The sequence below is a fragment of the Pinus tabuliformis genome, chromosome 9 (genome assembly GCF_031772625.1).
Source record: "Pinus tabuliformis cultivar Carrire ecotype Pingquan chromosome 9, CPIR1, whole genome shotgun sequence".
Taxonomy (NCBI): Eukaryota; Viridiplantae; Streptophyta; class Pinopsida; order Pinales; family Pinaceae; genus Pinus; species Pinus tabuliformis.
The window spans coordinates 399,220,313-399,236,097 of record NC_142307.1 but is presented as its reverse complement, the minus strand read 5'-3'; the positions used below and the strand labels follow the sequence as shown (position 1 = coordinate 399,236,097).

The 15,785-nt window shown below is 41.8% G+C and overlaps 1 protein-coding gene across 1 annotated transcript in view; it reads left to right on the top strand.

Moving 5' to 3' along the window:
• The first annotated feature begins 194 nt into the window (after positions 1 to 194).
• LOC149148824 (uncharacterized) overlaps positions 195 to 15,785 on the top strand; it is a 115,857-nt gene continuing 100,266 nt past the window's right edge. The window contains exons 1-6 of the mRNA XM_089442285.1: positions 195 to 639; positions 902 to 977; positions 1,243 to 2,006; positions 2,078 to 2,376; positions 2,641 to 2,843; positions 3,159 to 4,531. Coding sequence (XP_089298411.1) covers positions 195 to 639; positions 902 to 977; positions 1,243 to 2,006; positions 2,078 to 2,376; positions 2,641 to 2,843; positions 3,159 to 4,531 — 3,160 coding nt within the window. The remainder of the gene's footprint in view (positions 640 to 901; positions 978 to 1,242; positions 2,007 to 2,077; positions 2,377 to 2,640; positions 2,844 to 3,158; positions 4,532 to 15,785) is intronic.

Sequence of the window (15,785 nt, the reverse complement as noted above, 5' to 3'; positions counted from 1 at the left end):
ACTCTAACTGGGTTTTGTCATCACATTGGCACTTTGATCACGCGCCTGTACTCCTCAAGTGATGGACACCCTTATTTGATCCTGAGACTGAGCAGATTGGGGTTGGCCCTATCTGGATTCGACTTCCTGGACTTCCCCTTCAATACTGGTCCGAAGAAATTTTCAAGCGCATCGGCAATGCACTCGGCACTTATATGGGGTATGACAAGTCCTATCTTCAGACAGGCATGATGGCTTATGCCAGGATTCTCATTTACATGGATACTCGGGGAGGCCTATATGAATACATCACTATTCAGTGGAGAGATTCGGCGCGAAGGCAAATCATTGACTACGAGGGCATCCCATATCGCTGCCGCAGATGCCACAAAGTTGGGCACCTCTACAGAGACTGCCCGCTTCTAAGGAAATCTCAGAGGAATGAACAAGAAGAAGTCACAGATATCAACCGGTCGACTCCTTCGGACCAGCAGCCGGTACAGCCTCCTGTGACCCATCAGCGCTCACCAGGGGTTGTTGCGCCTCAGGATGGACCTGGACCTGCAAGTTTAGAGACAGATGCACCTCCCCCGGCACCGCCATCGTCCTCAGAGGCTCAGGAGCACACACTGACCCCTCCGACGGACACTGCGGTCACGGGTATGTCATCTCCTCCTTACTCTTTGACTTCGCATACATCATGCATTTCATCGGTCTCTTCTCACTCTGTTCCCCCTGTGACTTTCACCTCTCTCTCACAATCACATTCATCTCTCACTTGCTCGATCCCGCCTCCTCCTCCTCTGCCCCCCCCCCCTCTGATTTCTTCGACCTCTGCACTATCTAAGCCATCTCCCCGGTACTCCCTTCGTCCTCGGATCAAAGACAGAGGACCTGACGTTATTGGTCTTGACCCTGTCAGTCCCCCCACCTTCCACAAGACCGGTCGAGGACGCCCATCCCGCATTACTAAAGCTAGACAGACTGCGGATGAGGAGGTCGCCCTCGGGCGACAGCACACCATATTTGGGGCCCTTAGAGCGAAGGATGGCCCTCCCCCTCCTTCCTTATGAAAATCCTCTCCTTCAACTGTAGGGGGTTTGCTAGTTCCGCCAAAAAACTAGCACTCAGGAGGCTTATTACCTCGGATCGTCTGGATATCATTTTTCTACAGGAAACCCTCTACCCTGTGGACCACCTCATTCGCTCTCTTTCTACTTGGCTCCCGAATTGGACATTTCACGCCCTTGATGCTTCTGGCAGATCGGGGGGTCTGGCCATTGGGGTTTGCAACAGGACTTTGGATATCTGCAATTACTGGGGGGGTAAAGGTTTTATTAGCATCGACATTCATATTCATTCACTGGATAGGGATCTCCGCTTAATTAACGTCTATGGACCATGTACTGGTCGCCTTACTTTCTGGAGATCCCTACTTGAGAGAGAGCTCTTACAAGCAGATAATATTATTTTGGGAGGGGACCTTAATTTCTCCTTGGGCTACTGTGAATCTTGGGGGCATATGGCCCAAGTGGATTCTCTCTCTGACTCCTTTTCCTCCCTTTTGGAGGACCACCATTGGGTTGACATACCCTCGGCTAGACTTCAGTATACCTGGTCTAATAATAGGAGTGGAGATCAGAGTTTGGCCAGAAGACTCGATCGTTTCCTCATTAAAGAACAGCTTTACAATGAACTACCCAGAGCCAGGCAATGGGTAGGATCAGGAGGCTTATCGGATCACAGGCCTATCTTTCTGGAGATAGATGGCCTCACCCACAAGATCAAGAGTCCCTTCAAATTCAATGCGGCATGGCTACAAGATCCATCATACATTCAGCTGATTCACGAATATTGGCAAAATAATCCAATTCGGGAAGAAGAGGACCTGTCTTCTGGTTTTGTCAGAAAGTTAACAGAGCTCAAGTTGATTACTAAAAAGTGGGCACATCAGAAGAGGATTCCGGATAACCACACTCTCATGGAGGCCGAGAGAATCATCACGGAGTATGAAAACAATTCATCAGGTACTTTCAACTCCCCAGAGAGTAAGGAGCAGTATAACCTTCTGATTGCTAAACGATCTCAAATCTTAAAGGAAAGAGAAGAAAGCATGAGACTAAGAAGCAGGGCTTTTGGCTTACTGAGGGTGACAACAACACAAAGTTCTATCATAAATTTGCCAATGGACGGAAGGCCATCAATACTATTTGGGAACTAAAAGATGAACATGGCCTCACCGTCTCAAATCAGCAGAATTTAGCCAGGCTGGCCACTGATCACTTCAGAAGCATCTACAGGGCACCAAGTAATGTCAACATCCTGGAGATCATGCGAGTGGCTGAGCTATTCCCCAGATATGTGGACCAGGACAGTTCGGAAGAGATTCTGAAGGAGGTGACCATGGATGAGCTGGAAGCAACCCTGAAATGGTTTAAGAAGGACAAGAGTCCTGGACCAGACGGATGGACCATTGAATTTTACATCTCCTTTTTTGACATACTAGGCCAAGATTTATTGAGTATTGTGGAGGATAGCAGGAAAAGGGGCAGGATATCATCAGCCATCAAATCTACTTTCATCGCCCTCATTCCTAAGACTGATAACCCGACCTCCTTTGATGACTTCAGACCTATTTCACTCTGTAATTGCCTTTACAAGATTATTGCCAAGATTATAGCAAACCGGCTCAAGCCCATCCTCTCACAGCATATATCATCAGAACAGTTTGCTTTCCTGCACCACAGGCAGATCCATGAGGCCATAGCTACTGCACAGGAGCTCATGCACACTCTACATCTCAAGAAGCAGAAAGGCATGATTCTCAAAGTTGACCTCTCCAAGGCATTTGACAGAACCAACTGGTTGTACCTTAGATTGCTGCTCACTCATCTAGGCTTCCCATATGATTTCATCAAATGGATGATGAGCTGCATTACAGATGTATCCTATAGCGTCCTTCTCAATGGAGAAGCGACTCCTTTCTTCACTGCTGAGAGAGGGCTCAGGCAGGGATGCCCTCTCTCTCCTCTGCTTTTCCTCCTGATCATGGAAGGTTTGAGTAGGATAATCTCATCCACCAGGGATCGATGACAACTCACGGGCATCAAAATAGTGGATAATTTCTTCCTTACTCACCTCTTATTCGTTGATGATATTCTCATTTTCCTTAATGGCAGTATTGGTGACTCCTCCTCTCTTCATAACTCCTTTCGACTATTCCAGCAGGCCACGGGGATGCAAATCAACAACAACAAATCCTCCATTACATCTGTTGGATGCTCGGCACATGAAATCAATTTTGCCTCACAACGATTCCCATTTATCACCATGGAATTATTGGATGGAATTAAGTATCTGGGGTTTAGATTGAAGCCATCGGGCTATAAAATTGCGGACTGGTTATGGCTCATCTCTAAAGTAGGAAAGAGGCTACAAGTCTGGTACCACAAATATCTTTCGAGAGCCGGAAGACTTGTTCTCATCAAAGCGGTCATTGAGGCTACACCAGTGTACTGGATGGCCCTGGCTTGGATTCCTAGAGGAATTCTTAACCGACTACAGAGTATATGCTACAGATTCCTCTGGAAAGGGCACCAGCCAGGGCGCATTTTTGCTTGGATAAAATGGGAAACCATTACTAAGCCTAAGAGTTGGGGAGGATGGGGCATCAAGAGACTGGCTATATTCTCAAAAGCCCTGGCTGCTAAGCTCGGATGGAGTTTACTCACTGCAGACAGCCTCTGGACCAGGGTGGCTTATTCTAAGTACATTAAACCACTACCTATACTAGATTGGTTCTGTATCAGACATGGACACAGCAGTCACTTCTCCAACATCTGGAAAGCAGTCATTGATTCAATCCCACTGTTAAGAGATGGCATCACTTGGCGGATAAAAGAAGGGAACTCTGTCCGTATCGGCGTGGACCCCTGGGTTGGATGCGGAAATGCCCACAGACTGTCGGCTGATCTTATTCACTACCTCCATGACAGAGGTATCATTTATATCAAACACATTGGTGACCAAGCCAATTCCTCTTTCCTCCAGCAGGCTTGGTTATCTGCCAGAACTCTGAACCTGCCTCACCAATGGTTTGACGAATGGAAGGACTATATCTCTGCTCTCACTCAAGCTAATATCAGACTCATGGAGGGTCCGGATGAGATCATCTGGGCGCATGCTAAACATGGTGCGTACTCACCCAAGCTGGGATACCTCAGACTCATGGAGGCACACAAACCTCCTGAAATCCTATCCACTTGGAAGATGATATGGAAGCTCAAGGCTGCACCCAGGTCTAGACTTCTGATGTGGAATATCATATTTGACAAGGTCCCCACTGGCTCCAATCTCATGAAGCGATCATTTTTTGGTCCATTTCGCTGTCATCTTTGTCTTAATGCTGAGGAGAGTACAGAACACCTGTTCCTCACTTGTCACTCGACCATTCACTTCTGGCAGTCCATCTCATCTCATTTCCCGCAGCTGAAGCATTGGCATGGGAACACCCTCCAGGAGGCTTGGTCCACCTGGTGCTCTGAGAATTCAGGTAAAGCCAAGAATCTACCTCTGCTGATTTGTTGGGCTATATGGATAGCCCGTAACCTTTCCATCTTCCAATTGAAGAGACCTCACTGGCCTTCGATCATTCTTCACACTGTGGCAGATTACAACTTATTACCTGAAGAGGACTCTGTCACTGCACCGAGAACTCTCTCTCCTATCCCCATAGATCACTCAAAGCCCTGGGCTTTTTTTGATGGATCAGCCCAAGATGATGGATGTGGGGGGGGCGCCATTCTTCACCTTACTGACAGACACTGCTACAAGATCCAAATTAATCTAGGCAGAGGCACAAACAACTATGTAGAACTCATCACAGCCAAACACATTATCCATTTTGCTATCCTAAAACAATGCAGACATTTACAGATATTTGGCGATTCCAAAGTTGTTTGCAATTGGCTCAATAATGCATCTCATTGTCATGCATTTTCTTTAAGACATATACTGGACGAAGCTAAGAGATTGATTATGTCTTTTGAATCTTTTGTCTGTCACCACATCTACAGGGAACAGAACACCACTGCAGATCAACTCTCCAAAGAGGCAGCGCACAGAATAGGAGAGGATTGGTGGATCTAGGAGGACAATGATGGTACCTTTTATCAGTACTATCATCGACCATTTGAAGAACAATTGGAATGATGGGCTATAAGCCCATATACTTGTGTAGATATTTTTGCTTTTTTCAGTATGTTTAGACACAGCTATAACAGCACAGCTATATGTTTATATAACAGCATATAATGCTCTCTGCGAAGAGCTAAGCACAAATTTTGATTTTTGAACTGACTTATTTTCATGCTCCCTGCGTGGAGACTTATATATATACAGCAGTTACAATGAACTCGACAGGCACAAGCCTTCTTTTGAATATGCCTCGGCATCTGCAAAATGTAATTTTCTTAATCTTTAATGAAAATTACGACTTTTTCCGAGGGGAAAAAAAATAAAAAAAATTTGATAATAATAAAAAGAAAAAAAAATAAAAATAAAAGGGGCCCAGCCTCATCTCAGCAACACCGGGCCATCCACACTATTTTCGCTACATTAAAAGCATCCAAACTCCCATTGGTTCTACCACCTCAGTAGAAATATGACCCCATCACCTAATGACTATTTGAACCTCAACCACAACCCAAACAACTGCTGCCATTTTTCCACTACTATAAATTGTTCCCGATTGTGCTATGTCTGCTGCCCCCAAGCATCGCTGACCCTAGCACACTGACGTCCATTGACTTGTTTTTCATCACCATGTTATAGACGTTTTTGGGCACTGCACCCCCAATCAAACATGTCCATAAACCAAGGACTCCTAAGTCCCTAAAATTGTTGTTCCATCCCCTAAACGAACAAGGTCAGTTGATTACATCATCTCCCAGAAGTTCTCCATGAAAAACTACTCAGAACTGGTCAAAGTTGGACCATCTCACCTGCTCCATGCTCAAACTGCATTGCATCCAACCTAAATGCACACGGGAGGTGCAATGCATACTGAAAAGCCCTTCTATGGGGTGCGATGGGCGAGAGTGGACAAATGGAAGAGTCAATTTGCGAGGTGGAGGATCATGGAATCTTCCAGAAGCTTCTCCTGTTACACTTGCCTCTTTGCATTCGCCCAGGGATGAGTAAGAGATCATCAATCTCCAAGTGGAATCAAGAAATATCAGAGAGATGACACTCATCAAATCTCAGAAGCTGACTCACCTCCCTGAAATCATCTATATATGGATCCCTCATCCCAGAGATCCAAAGGCTGGAATTTTGTATCTTGTAAGGAAGTGTTGCTGGTTTCTTGGTGTAACATCATAGTGTTGGGTGATCTAAGATTTTCATGAGGTGAAGAAGGGCTTTCTTGCTGAGAGGATGACACTGGATCAGAACAATTGGTTGTAATCCTCTTTGTTATTCTTGATATTAATAAAGCTATTCAAGTTTTCCTCCACCTTCTTGTATGATTGATGATATATGCATTTGTGTGGTCAATATATATCTGGTCCTATATTGTTTGTGATAATAGATCTCTGTTCTTGGATAGTGTTATGCTGCTTTGATTCCACTGGTGCTCTTTGAAGCTAGGTAAAAGAGGAAGCGAGTGGCAAAGATCTATCAGAAGGGAGGGGAATCAAGTAAGGAACCAAGCGCAAGACAGAGGTTGGTTTCCTTTGTTCCCCTCTTATCTACTTCTCATAAAGGAAAACGAAAGTAGTTTTAGTTTGTTTGTTTCTAAGATAGCTACTAGTCTTATTGGGACTAGCAGATCCGAGTGGACACTAGATTTCCTGATAAAAAAATGGCGACTCCACTGGGGAGCGAATAGCTTGTTTACTTTTCTATACTTGTTTGTTTTATAAACTTACAGACGGAGCCTAAAGTCAAGCCAGCTAGCCTTCGAACTGCATTTTCTATGCAAGTGCAAAGTAGATCAACGTTGCTTCAGTCTATCTCCGGGTTTTGTTTATAAACTGAACAATTGATTTGTAAACATCCTAATTTCCCTTGTGGTGGCTCTAGTAACCTCCTTAGATCTACCCCTGTGATTTATTTACTGATTATCACTTGCTCGGCCTAAATCTCTGAAGTGTGCTGCAAACTGTGATCAAGAACTGGATCAAAAGTCTCGCACTGTACCATCGCACCCTCTCTTCAAGGATATCAGTAGCATCGCACTTCCTATGTGCTGTAGGTGGGATACATACTGGAATCCTTATGTAACAGGTGCGTTGATCAGAGAAGGCTAATTTTGCCTCCAGACTTTGGTTTTTCTTCACTCTTTTTAGCTCTATTCAGGAGTTTTGCTGTCTGTAATCAGTATACCTCTGTGGAAACCCCCTTCCTTTCCATTATTCCACCTCCATTGTGCAAAGAACTGTAAAAATTTTTATGTATTGGGAGCCATTTTCAGTTCTCTTTTACAAAGAAGTAGCGTAATTGAAATGTCGTTTCTTGATTTAGAAGTGTCGCAAGTGTCGTTTTCAGTCATAGAAGAGAATCTGATTGTTCTTGATAGTCGATTACACTGTTGCTCTTGTATTTGATTTGAATTAGTAGTTTTTCAAGTGTCGAAGCAAGTTTTCAATTCCAAATCACAAAGTGTCGTCATTGTCTTCATTTTGTATTGAAAAGAAGCTTGTTAGTAATATCGCTTTGAAAAATAATTCAGATTTGCACTTAGCTTTCTTTTTATCATTCACACATTAAGAAGGCTGAAAACAAATACATGCATGTGCATTTTCATTTAGACTGTTTGTTGGTTTGATTTAGGACAATGCATATAGTGTGTGCTCTCTGCTCTATGTTGAAAGAATATCATCTCTCTTTCTTTAGTAGCTAGGATTTTCATTGCAAAAAGAAGATTAAACGATTGTTTATCATCTTAGATTGCATTTTAGGAATTGTATATCTACATCACACGGTGAACCTGAAAGGCAAATTTCTTAAGCAAGATCAACTGTAAAATAAATTTAATGAATCTAAAAATGCTTTGGAACCTAACGCACAACATTTAGAAGTCTAGGCTAGAGACGTATTTCGGCGTCGTAAAGCCTGGTAACTGTTGTTTTCATTGCTGGTTGGGTGATTCCTCCACTTTGAGACGACAAGTGCCAGTACGGACTTGTGCTCCCACGTACTATCGAGTATATATTGGGAGACCACAATAGGCTATATCCTTTATCCATAGGAAGCCATGTATGCCGCCCTATCGATCGCAATGCACTGAACATAACATTCGGGAAGATTGACTGTCGTATCGTAAAAAGTATTCTGCAGTTTTGCGATTGGTTTGGTAATCCCTTTACCTAGATTTCCAGAGCAGTCCCTTTCGTTCCTTTTCAGACTCCTTAACAGAAAAGGTCCATCTGAGCACTTGTCACTTCAAGCTCATTAAAAATTGAAGGCGACTAGAGTCATCTTTTGTTTTTTCTCGACTCTTGAAAATTTAAAAAACAAGTTGTGTCAAAGCGTCTAAAATTCATTTAATTCGGAAACATATTTCCCCTTGATTTTTAGTTGATCGAGTAATCCGCAATCGTGGAAGAAATTCAATTGAAACCCTGTCGTTCACGGAGGCTTACAAGTCAACCATCTTTGTCTCCAGAATCAAAACTGTTACAGACAAAGCGAACTCGTTTAACTGGTTCAAAATCCCTTGGTAAAGTTAGAACAAGTGCTCCGATACCATCGGAAACTCCGGTTACTCCAAACATTTATGGTATCCCTACCTTTATAGAAGAAGTTCTGCAGCCACCAAAGGACAGTAGATCTGATCCTAGTGTGAAGGTAAACACTTGTATTACTGAACCAGCTCCATTGAAAGCTGATTCAGAAGGTGTTATTCCCCAAACATCTGTCACTACAGAATCTATACCTTCTTCGACACCGGAGATATTTTACGGACCTGACAGTCTTCCTCTTCCACCTGGTCTGATTGCTATAGAAGAGATTTTGGAGGATCCTCCATCTAGTACTCCATCGCAATTTGGAGTCGAGATCACCCTATATCCTTCTTCATCAGAAATTAGTCTACCGTTGATCAGGTGCTCATGTCCTAAGTGTCGTAAAATGCTCAAAATTTAAAGTGCTTAGAACTAGTTCAAAGTTGAATGACTGGAAAGTACTCGTCTTCCCGATTCCGGCGCCGCAAACGATTCGAAAAACGGTCGCCGTATGAGGAAGTTACGGAAAAAAAAAGAATTTTTCCATAACATTAAAAATTTTAATTTTTCAAAAAAAAATTAAAAAAAAGGAATATTTCGCCGGGCACGAAATCCGAGGCAACCACCAAACATTAAATGTAACTGCAGTTAAGTTGGCGGAATTTTTGCAGGAGCGCCAAATTTGGCGGACCCGCCATAATTGGCAGAGCTATCTGGAGTTAACTAAAGTTAGCTGGAGTTTTTCTAGGGGCAAACTGGAGAAACTTTAAATGGCCATAACTTTGGCTAGGAAAGTCGGTTTTGGACGAATTTTTTTTGATTTTGGGTATTTTCGACCTTCTGAAGCCATTGGTATAGGTATTACAGCCATATGAGGTCATTTGCAGAGGTTTTGGAGCCGTGAAAGTTCTAGGAGCCACTAGGGCCCAGTTTTGTGAAGACTGTATAGGGTTGCAGGTATCCATTGGAGGTGATCCAATAGTCAATCCTGAAGGATTCAAGTGTTCTAAATCCATTTTCACCATCTATTTCGCCTGTAGATGCTTCTATTCAGCTGTATTTTCAATTTGAGCATTTAATAAAAACAAGGACAAGCCCGGTTGGGAGCTTTGGACCCAGCAGACGTAGCCCTGGAGGGGGTGAACTGCTTTATCAACTTCTTTTGCATTTGTGGTTGATTTATTTTGCAGATCAAATTCATTTTAATGTGTTAAACAGTAAAAGGAAATAACTCTTCTATGCTTAAATGGGTCATGAACAGCTGAAAATTTCATGTGTTTTCTTTCTGCAAGACATGGAAATCTTTTAAACACGTTTAATTTTGAATTGAATACCTTGCAAACAAATTTCAAGTACTTTCAAATTCAGATCAACCGTTATCAGAGCTCAGGGTTTTGTGCAAAGATCTTCTAACTGTCTTGCAAAGTATTGATGCTTACCAGGTTGAAACTCAAAAGAGGGGAAGGACAGTTGACTAGAGAACGAGAGAATCCTCAGTCAAGGAAGGCCAGAGAGCCATCACCTCCACCTTCAATTTCACCCTCAAGAGTCTCAGCAGAAGCTTCAAGGATGTCTGAACATGAAGGATAAATTCCTATAGAGACAGATACAAGAGAAGAAGAAAGAGTCTTCAGAAAGGCTTTCTTGGACCTCACTGAAATGGTGAGGATATTGTACCAAGAAAGAAATGAGAAATTGGCTGGAGAAGGGTCCAAACATCCACATGAAGGAGAGGGCTCTTCAGGAGGTAAGAAGGATGATGATCATTCCAAGAAAGGACATGGAGGAAATGGTGATCCACCACCCCCATCTTCACCTTCTTCCTCTTCATCCTCGTCTTCTTCTGTTCATAAGCATAGATCCTCTGGAAAAAGTCCTTTTTTGAAGCTTGATGTAAAATTCGAATTACCTATGTTTAATGGTGAGTGAATGCATAAAAGATTGACAACTGGATTAGGCAGTTGGAAGTTTACTTGAGGATCCAAAATATGCATGATGATGCCACAAAGATTCAGTTGGCTTCTTTGAGAATGGATGGAGCAGCATTGGTCTGGTGGGAGGCCAAGACTAAAGAGGAGATCAAGAAATTTGGTAAGGTTACCTTAACATGGCCTGAATTTCTGTTAGCCATTAAAAAACAATTTTATCCTCTTGCTCACATTCAGAAGGCCATTATGAATTGGCAAAATTTCAGACAACTTAAGGGTCAGAGTGTCCAAGACTACACCCAAGAATTCAGGAGAAGAGCTCTCTTGTTAGGGGTAGATTTGCAGACCCAGGAAACCTTGCTGAAATACATTGGTGGCTTGCATAGCTACCTTAGACACACCATCTTGATGTTTAACCCTACTAGCCTGGACGAGGTTTGTGTCCAAACTACCCATTTAGAGGCAAGGGGAAAAAACACATTTGAAGAGGGTAGAAACAAGCCCCCCAAGGGGAAAAACAAAGAGAAAACCTCCAAGGGAAAGGGCAAAAAGAATGCATCTGTCAAACAGGAGAGTGAGAAAGTGATCTGTAAACATTGTTCTAAACCAGGCCATGAGGAGAAAAACTGTTGGAAATTATATCCTGAAAAAAGACCTCAATTTAACAAATCTAAAGGGAAACAGAAAAATGCTGCTACTACATCTACACCACAAGATTTAGGGGAAGATTTAGGTGATGAAACCAAAATTGCAGCCATGGGTTTGAAAAACTCGAAGGGAAAAGAAATTGAAACTCAAGCCAGCACTAGTACCTCAAACTGCCATGTACAAGCTCCTAATGAGGAAGAAAGAATTGAACTGTTTCATGTGAGGGTGATTTCAAAACATACTAAAATTGACACACTTTTTGATAGTGGGTCACAAGAAAACCTTATATCAGAGGACTTGGTCAAGCAGCTTAAACTTGAGACCATTCCACATCCGAAGCCATATCCACTTGGATGGATTTGCAAGGATGCAAATTTACAAGTTTCAAGAAAGTGCACATTGCGCTTTGCAATTACTGCACATTTATTGACACAGTTGAACTTGATGTGGTACCTTTTGATATAGCAGGAATTGTTTTGGGAAGTCCTTACTTGTTTGACAGGAAAGCTATCTTTCATCGCCATGAAAACAAATATCATATGTTCAAAGATGGCAAGGAGTTCATTGTTAGAGCTCATCGCAAGAAGACAAATATAGCGATGGTGAATGTAGGACATGTAAAAAGGCTGGTCAATTTAAGTAAGAATTTTGTTCTTCTTATGATTAAACCCAAGGTTGATGTGAATCATGAGTCATTTGACAATTGTGATCCAAAACTTAAATCAGATCTGTATGATGTAGTTGATGCATATCATGAGATGTTTCAGGAGCCAACAGGTTTGCCTCCTAAGAGGGAGATTCAGCATGAAATCCATTTGCATCCAGATTGTCCTCTTCCAAACATAGGCATGTACCGCATGTCTATTATGGAGAATGCTGAAATAAAGAAGCAAATCAAGGACTTGTTGGACAAGGGTTTCATAAGGCCAAGTACTTCGCCATGTGGGTCACTGATTGTATTGATTCCAAAGAAAGATGGCACTTGGCGTATGTGTGTTGATTTCAGGGCCTTGAACAAGATAACAGTAAAGAATCGTTACCTACTCCCAAGGATAGATGATTTGCTAGACCAGCTAAAAGATGCTCAATATTTCACTAAGCTAGACTTGCGCAATGGATATCATCAAGTAAGAATTGAAGAAAGTGACATTTGGAAGACAACCTTTAAAACCAAACAAGGACTCTTTGAGTGGCTTGTGATGCCATTTGGTTTGTGCAATGCACCTGCAACTTTCATGCGGGTAATGGATGATGTCTTGCGTCCTTTTCTTGATGATTTCGTTATTGTCTACTTAGATGACATCTTAATTTTCAGCAAGTCTAGAGAAGATCATATCATGCATGTTAGAAAAGTACTTGATGTTTTGAAGAAGAATCAGTTATTTCTTAAAATGTCAAAGTGTAAATTTGGAAAGACTTCTTTGGTTTATTTGGGACACATAGTAGGAGGAGGTGCTTTGAGAATTGATCCTGCTAAGATTGAGGCTATTGTGAAGTGGCCTACTCCCAAATCCATAACAGAGGTAAGAAGTTTTTTGGGTGCAGCTCAATATTGGAGGAAGTTTATCTCTAACTTCTCTTCTATAGCAGCTCCTATGCATGCAGTGACAAGTGTGAAGCATGCTTTCCAATGGGGAGGAAAGCAGAAAAAAGCTTTCGAATCTTTGAAAGAGAAGATTAGTTCAGCTCCAGTCCTTGCATTACTGGATTTGAGACAGCCATTTGAGATACAAACTGATGCTAGTGATTATGCTATGGGTGCAGTTCTTCTACAGCATCGTAAGCCTATTGCTTTTCATTCTGAAACTTTTAATGGTGCTATTGTAAATTATCCTACATATGATAAGGAGTTGTATGCGTTGGTACAAAGCGTAAAAAAGTGGAAACACTACTTGATGGGCAAAGAAACTGTTATACATACTGACCATCAGCCCTTACAGTACTTGCAATCACAAAGCAAGTTACAACAGTCACGACACTTCAGATGGATGGGCTTCTTGCAACAGTTCCATTTGGTAATAAGGTATAAGAAAGGTACTTTGAATAAGGTTGATGATATGCTTTCAAGGCCTATTATTGGTGTTGTTACATTACTTAAGAATGATTCCATTGTACATGATAGTTACATAGAAAAATATGCATCTGATGATGACTTTAAAGATGTGTATGCTAACTTGAGTAAAGGAAATCATGTAGAGGAAAATGACTATCACATGCATAACAATTTGCTGTTTCATTTGGGCAAGTTGTGTATACCACAGGGGGAGAGGATAAATGTCATAAGAGAAGCTCATTCTTCTCTTATTGCTGGCCATTTTGGTGTGAGAAAAACATTTGCACATCTACAGAGGTATTGCTATTGGCCTCGCATGGATAGATTCTGTTTCAAGGTTCATAAGAGGTTGTTCTTTATGTGCTGCAAGCAAGCCTAGCAACAGGAAGCTTGGTTTGTATACTCCTTTGTCGGTACCTTCTAGACCATGGGAGAGCATCTCTATGGATTTTGTAGGAGGTTTGCTAAAATCTCGAAAGCAGCATGATTATTTATATGTAGTAGTTGATCGTTTCAGCAAAATGTGTATACTTATGCCTTGTAAGAAAACTATAACTGCTCAACAAACTGCTGAATTATTTTTTCATCGTGTATGGATTCACTTTGGTTTGCCTACTTCCATTATTAGTGACAGGGATTCCAGATTTGTGGGGAATTTTTGGTCCAACCTATGGGAGATGATGGACACAAAGTTGAAGAAAAGTACTGCTTTCCATCCGCAAACAGATGGACAAACCGAAGTTGTGAACAGAACCATTGTGCACCTCTTGAGAGGTTATTGCAGCAAGCATTCCAAGATTTGGGATGAACATTTGCACTACATACAGCATGCTTACAATCGTGCCAAGCACTCTTCCACAAACACCTCACCGTTTGAAGCTTGTTTTGGTTACTTGCCAAAATCACCTCTTGATTTCATTCTTGAGAAAGATGTTGCCATTGAGGGACATAGTGACATTGACAAAGCTCGTTCATTCATTGAAAGAATTCAGCAAATACATCAGCAAATTCAAGAACAGCTTGAGAAGAGTCAAGGCAAGTACAAGGAAAGACATGACAAGCATAGAGTCGATCACAAGTTTCAAGAAGGAGATGAGGTATGGATGTACATTAGTAAGGAAAGGATGTAAGGAGAAGGTAAAAAGCTGAAGCCTATTCGTTATGGTCCATTCAAAATCCTCAAGAAGGTTGGAAATAATGCTTTTCAATTAGATTTTCCTTCCTACATGCAAATGTATTCTGTTGTCAATGTGGAGAACTTACGTTTGTATGAACCTCCTTTGATTGATGATCATGAAAATGTTGTTCAGCTGCCATCTATAGAAGATTTCTCGCCAGAATTCTTAGATGAGCTGAAAGAAGATACAATCCTTGATAGAAGAACACGCACTTCAAGAAGGGGCAATGTAGATTATGTTTGGGTTGGTTTCAAAGGCAGCAAACCAAACAAGGCAAAGTGGATGGAGGTGGACAGAGTGAGGGAGCTGTACCCTCACCCCTTTAACAGGTAGTTGAAGGCTTTTGGGGTCCAAAAGCTTCCCAATGGGGAGGCGTGATCAGGTGCTCATGTCCTAAGTGTTGTAAAATGCTCAAAATTTAAAGTGCTTAGAACTAGTTCAAATTTGAATGACTAGAAATTTCTCGTCTTCCCGATTCCAGTGCCGCAAACGGTTCGAAAAACGATCGTCGTATGAGGAAGTTATGGCAAAAAGAAGAATTTGTCCATAACATTAGAAATTTTAATTTTTCAAAAATAAAAATAAAAAAAGAATATTCCGTCGGGCACGAAATCTGAGGCAACCACCAAACATTAAATGTAACTGCAGTTAAGTTGGCGGAATTTTTGCAGGAGCGCAAATTTGGCGGACCCGCCATAATTGGCGGAGCTATCTGGAGTTAACTAAAGTTAGCTAGAGTTTTTCTAGGGGCAAACTGGAGAAACTTTAAATGGCCATAACTTTGGCTAGGAAAGTCGGTTTTGGACGAATTTTTTTTTGATTTTGGGTATTTTCGACCTTCTGAAGCCATTGGTGCAGGTATTACAGCCATATAAGGTCATTTTCAGAGGTTTTGGAGCCATGAAAGTTCTAGGAGCCACTAGGGCCCAGTTTTGTGAAGACTGTATAGGGTTGCAGGTATCCATTGGAGGTGATCCAATAGTCAATCCTGAAGGATTCAAGTGTTTTGAATCCATTTTTACCATCTATTTCTCCTGTAGATGCTTCTATTCAGCTGTATTTTCAATTTGAGCATTTAATAAAAACAAGGACAAGCCCGGTTGGGAGCTTTGGACCCAGCAGACGTAGCCCTGGAGGGGGTGAACTGCTTTATCAACTTCTTTTGCATTTGTGGTTGATTTATTTTGCAGATCAAATTCGTTTTAATGTGTTAAACAGTAAAAGGAAATAACTCTGCCATGCTTAAATGGGTCATGAACAACTGAAAATTTCA